The sequence below is a fragment of the Temnothorax nylanderi genome, unplaced genomic scaffold (genome assembly GCF_030848795.1).
Source record: "Temnothorax nylanderi isolate EJ_2023f unplaced genomic scaffold, tnyl_v1.0 TNYL_tig1435_pilon, whole genome shotgun sequence".
Taxonomy (NCBI): Eukaryota; Metazoa; Arthropoda; class Insecta; order Hymenoptera; family Formicidae; genus Temnothorax; species Temnothorax nylanderi.
The window spans coordinates 8,019-13,998 of NW_027250497.1; the positions used below are offsets into that span (position 1 = coordinate 8,019).

The following is a 5,980-nucleotide window of genomic DNA, read 5'->3' on the forward strand; positions in this document are numbered from 1 at the left end:
TAGACCGTTAGTTTTTTTTTCGGTGCCGATTTTTAACAACAAAATAAATAATTGTAGTTAAATATAGTATACCACTGTAAAGAGTGAACCTTTAGCTGCAAAATTTATACAGGAAATTTTTATCCATGTCGCTTTGTTTAACCGGTATAGAGCAAAAACGACAACGGTGCAAAAATTGAAATCTTAAAAATGCCGGGGTTGAACCGCCACTCCCCCGGGGTTAATCCGTTACACTGCATTTTCAATACATATACGTACATCTAATCCTGAAAAATGATAGGATACATTTTAATAATTGTTTTTTAAGAAAAAAATAAAAATTTATTTCAAATTTTTATGCGAAACATTAAAAAATAATTGTTTTACCTATTCCATAAAACAATTTAGGCACGTGAATACAGAGGTTAACCAAATCGTAAACTCCCCAACGGCACGTCACATTGTCAACGCGGGCAACCACGGGGAACACGCGTGACGGCGTTCCGGTGCCATAGGATCAGCGCGGACCCTCGAGCAACCTAACCAAGCCGCGTTTCTCGCGGGTGAGCGATAAATAGCGACAGGGGGGTTAGAAAAACTCGCGGTGGAGCGCGACCATTTTACCGACTCGACGGCGTCCTCGCGCCGATTCCTCGACGCGCCGACGACGACGACGGCCACGACCACCACCACGACGACGACGACGACGACGACGACGACGACGATGACCACCACCGACACCACCACCACTACAACGGCGGCGACAATGATGCCGAGACGATGCGGCGAACGCTGGACGATGCGGTCGCACGCGCGACTGTCACTGACACAACGACCAACAACGACGATCTACCGCGCGCGCGGCATGTCAACTCTCGCGCGGAAATCGCGGGATCTCAGAGCCGTGCCGTGTCTCGCCGTACCTCGCCGACGTGCTGTGAGCGCGAGCGATCTCGAAAACAACGGTCCGCCACCTTTTCGGTCGGCCAAAACACCCGTTTTGCGACGATACGTGCGTACCATTTCCCTCCTACACAAACTGACGCACGTGCAAGGGAAGACAGAATCACGCTCGAGGGAAACCTAACCTGAAATCGCCGTTAGCTGAAGTCGTGCGCCCGGCGCGCCACAGTGACGAGACTAGCGGACCAGCCCCGGGTGCTTACTAGCGGATAAGCCCCAAACATAAGTTTCAGGTTTGATCGCCCACGAAATATTAGACATTAACGATAATGAAAAAACTACACTGGATTCGTGTTCAGTATGCATTACTCTTTATAATCACGTACCTCGAGATTTGGAGAGCAAATATTATTGCAGATATTACAATATTTCCACGCGCAGAAAATTTCACTTTCACCTTCCGAAAACACGTTTGCCTTCGTAAAAATCATAACACGGCAGGTAACCTGCTGAAACTCCGTTGGTCACATGGGTACCATAAGCAGCGTTTACAATGTTAATAGCGAGTTCGCACAATATACAGGTTCCGAGATATTTGATTTGGCGGATTTACCCCGTTAGCGGTCTAGCCCCGGTCTCCCCTACTTATTGTTATATTTTCTGGATTTTTATTTAGATCTATGTCTCTTCTCCTCTTTCTCTCTCACAAACATATCAAGTCTTTAAATACATATTTAATCAATGATTTCCACAAATTAAATATGATCCAAGTTTGTTGAGTGCAAATGAGCTGGATGAAGTAGATTAAAAAATCTTCTGGCTGAGTTCTTACAATTAGTTAAGATCAAAGAACGAAACTTTTTTGGATCTCGAATAGGAATACTATGCAAGTGTAACTTGCGTGATTCGCGTAATACGCGAATTATACTTAATAGTCCAATTGATTCGTCATACGCGCGAAAGAATGGAGTTAGTAGAATGAAGGAATGTCTTACGTCATTATTATAGTACGTTTTACTAAATAAGTAGTAACGGTGTTCCAGGTCTTCCTCCCCTTCGATAGTAAACATATGTAAAGTGGTTGAGTAAAGTTCAGTCTTCATTATACAATTACAACCTTCCACGTTGCATGTCTCTGTGATAGTTTTTAAAACCAACTCCTCTCGGTCAACAACATCTGCAAAACATACTAATGTGAACTTTAAGTTTCCTCCACATCAACTTAGAGCATAAATATTTACCAATGTAACATGGCATAATTTGAAGCATCAGAATTGGCACATCGATACGTGGTTCAAAATGTATACTAGAAAAACAACGTTCGCTTTTCCATACATCTTTGTCAGGAAAATAGATATAGATATAATCCATAAATGGATATATAATTAACGTATCATTAAAAATGATATGTTCAGGAACATCGGGAAACTCCACATGTAGAGGTACCTTCGCACTTGACGACAACCACACACCTATGCATTGGACAAATACAAAAGCAAAAATATAATAAAATTTTTTAACCGCTAAAAGATAATTTTATGAATGATAATTTCAAGGATCAGCATTAAATTTATAAGTGATAATAATGAGAAGCAATCCTATGACTTAATTGATGATATATATAAAAAATATACATAGCATATCAAAAATTCCGGAACTGCTTTGTATATCGGAAAGTATTGGTTTATTAGAAAAATGTTTCAAGCAAAAATGATAGGGTTTCAAAAACCTACTAGCTGGTGATATTTAATTGGGCTTTAGATAACCTTAAAAAGTCTTGTTTAGATAATCTGGAAAACCACCGTCAACATTAAACTTTTTTTCCAAGAGAACTTTTCGAGTTATAAGTCTTCAAAGTTAAATTACAGGGGGCATTAGCATTACCAAAGGTATACCACGTGGTGGTACTGCAGGTGGCCTAACTTGTGTTTGTAGATGGTTAGGAATGTCCATTATTATATTAAATGTTCAAATTGATGTCCTATTAAACTTTTTTCAAGCGAACGTAAAGTGTATTTAAAACGTTTCTCAACTAGTGCAATAAAATTTGAAACATTTAATACTTCTTTCTAAATCGTCCATGTTTGTATAGGTTCCGTTACACTTTACTCTTCAATATGCTAAGTAGCAGGAAAACATCAATTTGAACATTTAATAAAATATAATACGTAGACATCAATAACCATTTACAAACACAAGCGAAAGAGCGCACACAAACACGTGTAGGTACATACACGCACCGCACACGCACACGCACGCACGCACGCACGCACATACAAAAGAGGGTGTAAATCCAACTGGGAAACATGTGGTACCTTTGGTAATGGTAATGTTGACGATGCTTAAATTTTGAAGACCTATAACTTGAAAGTTCTCATCGAAAAAAGATTTGTTACCAGTGAAGGGGCTATTCGAGGTAATCCAAAGCTCAAATTCATATCACCAGCTAATAGATCTTTTTAAACCTTACCATTTTTAAAACTTTTTTCTAATAAATCAATACGAACTGTATACTAATCTCCGTTAAAAATTATTATAAATGTTCCGCCGAAATACCGAAATCGCTCGGTGAGCGAAAAAAATATCCACCACGCGTTGTGGACGGTGCTGATCGTCCAAATACAGAAAGATATTTTTCCGGTGTGTGGTCTTTTGATAATCAACCATAACGCGTTCTGGCTACTGGCTATGTAAAAATGCTACAACGCGTTGTGGACGCTTATTGATGCAGCCATGACGCGATGTGATAAAAATAAAATTATAAAGTTAACAAGTATCCTCCAACTTTCCACACAAACGTTCGACTTTCTTTTACTTGAAAGTACACATGTAGGCGGGGGAGACAGTAGAGCCCCTCCCCCGCATAGAAAGTCTAATCTAACTCCAAGCAGCCTATTACTAAAAACATGAAATAAAAACTTAGTCGAAATAGGGACAAATATTGACCATAGAATTTTTTAAATATCTCATTTAGGTATTTGGACGATCAGCACCGTCCACAACGCCTTGTATATGTTTTTTTCACTCACTGAGCGATTTCGATGTTTGGGCGTAACATATATGTATATATATTATACATATACATATACTTATAGGTAAATCGTTACATGTACGCTCTGCACATGATATTAATGATGCATATTACATATTGTATAGTTGAACTATTAAAATTACCTGCATAAGTATCATAGATATTAATAGTTTGCAGTTTTTGTTCATTCCGTCCCACACCGCCTACAAGCAGCAATTTGTTTTTCAAACACACAGCAAGCATATGTCTTCTCTCAACTGGCATACTAAAATATTTGTAAAAAATTTTAACGGATAACATTCTATGTATTCTATTATTTATCTACTTATTCTTATCATTTATCTAATTGTTAAGATATTTACACTGTCTCAAGAATCCATTTCTTAGATATCAAAGAATAACGCCATACATTTTTGTTAAAAATTCCTGAGCCAATGCCATATTCTCCGCCACAAAGATATAAATCGTATCCTTTAAAAAAAAGATTATATAAAATAATAATTAAATAAATAAGACAATACTGTTTTAGATAAGATAGAACAAAAAAGAAACAGACTGCATACTTCTGGCAGTGATTTGCATTCCTTCAAGAGAACTACCAGTCCTGGAACAACGTTCGATAATATCTGGAGGATATTCGAATGAAGTTAGCTCAAAAAAATCATTACCATCCCAGCAATGAATATATTGTTCACGGTTATTATGTTCACAAGATATAATACCGTGTAAAATTTTTGCTTCCTTATTCTCAATGATATTTAAAGGAACTGTAAAATCCTGCCAAAGACAAGAGATTTTATTATTCGTAGAATTGTAATGCATCAATGTATAACAAAATATAATAGCTTGATAAGAAAACAAAATAGATATGTTGGAGATATGTACGATATGCATGATATCTTGGAGTTAGAAATCTTCATTTTATTTGAAATATATTGGAGATAAAGGCTTATATGTAGTTCTGTCTATTTTTAATAGAATATTACTCTAAATGTTATTTTTGAATATAATATACTCACCTGATGATAGTCCATCCACTTTTGTGCAATATCAAGCAAATGAGACTTTGTAGCGCTTACATTAATGTTTCCAATTAACTTCAGAAAATGTTCTTTCGACAACTCACAAATTGAATTGAATGGCAGTTGATCGAAACGATCTAAGCAAAGAGCCAAAGAAAGATCTCGTAGCACGTTAATATTCAATTCTTGTGCCAATAACCAAATTTTAATTGCATATTTTGGTGACATAAAGTGTCTCTCAAGCCTGTCGGTTATATCTTCTATTAATTTATCTGCTGCAAATAGAATGCCTAATTTTAATAGACTCAAGAGACGATCAAGCTCTTCAAAATCATAACGTGTTGCAGATGTAAATGCAATTTTGTCATTATGAATCCAATCAATGAAATCCTACAAAATTACTATGTGTTTATTTCATAATAAAATGATATGCCGATAAATCTCGGTGTAATTTCTATGTACATTTGTATATTAAAAACATGCATTTTGTGAAAAATTTGGGTATAACAAATCCTTTATACAAGAAACAAAAAAAAAGTTTTAAAAGCGAGTTCTTTCATATAAACACAGACAAGAATTAAAATCTGCTCACTTGCAACGAAATCGGGGAAATGTCATAGTTGATAACGTGGTTTGTCTGTTCATATTCTAGAAAATTCGCGGACAAAAGCGCAGCAAAATACTGACATTTGTCCATCAATTTTTGCTTTTCAACCACGAATTGCTTCTTTTTGAGAATCAATGTCACAGTTTCACGCGGTTTCCCGCTTTTATTGCTGTTATTTTCCATTCTAAAACAGTACGTGTTATCAATGCTCTCTGAATCAATGATAAATGTGCATTTAAACATGCTCTCTGAAGTAAACGCAGTAACAAGTGCACTACTTACTTTCATTCACATACGTCTGTCGAATATCTTCTTACATATATGGCATCGTAGCACCACGTGCTTAACTACTGTCGCTATTATACTCTCTCGACTCTTAGCTCCTGCACTCCTGCACACAGAATATCAGAATGCGTAAACGCTTGCCACGAGAAGGGA

General features: G+C 36.9%; 1 protein-coding gene across 1 annotated transcript; it reads right to left on the reverse strand.

The window, feature by feature from the left end:
- Positions 1 to 1,637: 1,637 nt before the first annotated feature.
- LOC139787332 (uncharacterized) lies at positions 1,638 to 5,725 on the reverse strand. Its single transcript, XM_071726433.1, has 8 exons — positions 5,528 to 5,725; positions 4,933 to 5,325; positions 4,477 to 4,690; positions 4,276 to 4,384; positions 4,057 to 4,178; positions 2,124 to 2,354; positions 1,878 to 2,059; positions 1,638 to 1,778 (listed from the first exon to the last, which is right to left on the reverse strand). The coding sequence occupies exons 1-8, from the start codon at positions 5,723 to 5,725 to the stop codon at positions 1,638 to 1,640; spliced, it is 1,590 nt and encodes a 529-aa protein (XP_071582534.1).
- Between the last annotated feature and the right edge of the window lie 255 nt (positions 5,726 to 5,980).

Excerpts from the sequence above, each read along its gene's own strand:
- LOC139787332 (XM_071726433.1), bottom strand. The coding sequence starts at position 5,725 with ATGGAAAATAACAGCAATAAAAGCGGGAAACCGCGTGAAACTGTGACA. Across the intron at positions 4,691-4,932 it reads AGTGGATGGACTATCATCAG|GATTTTACAGTTCCTTTAAA; the intron begins GTGAGTATATTA and ends TGTCTTTGGCAG. Across the intron at positions 2,060-2,123 it reads AATTATGCCATGTTACATTG|ATGTTGTTGACCGAGAGGAG; the intron begins GTAAATATTTAT and ends TATGTTTTGCAG.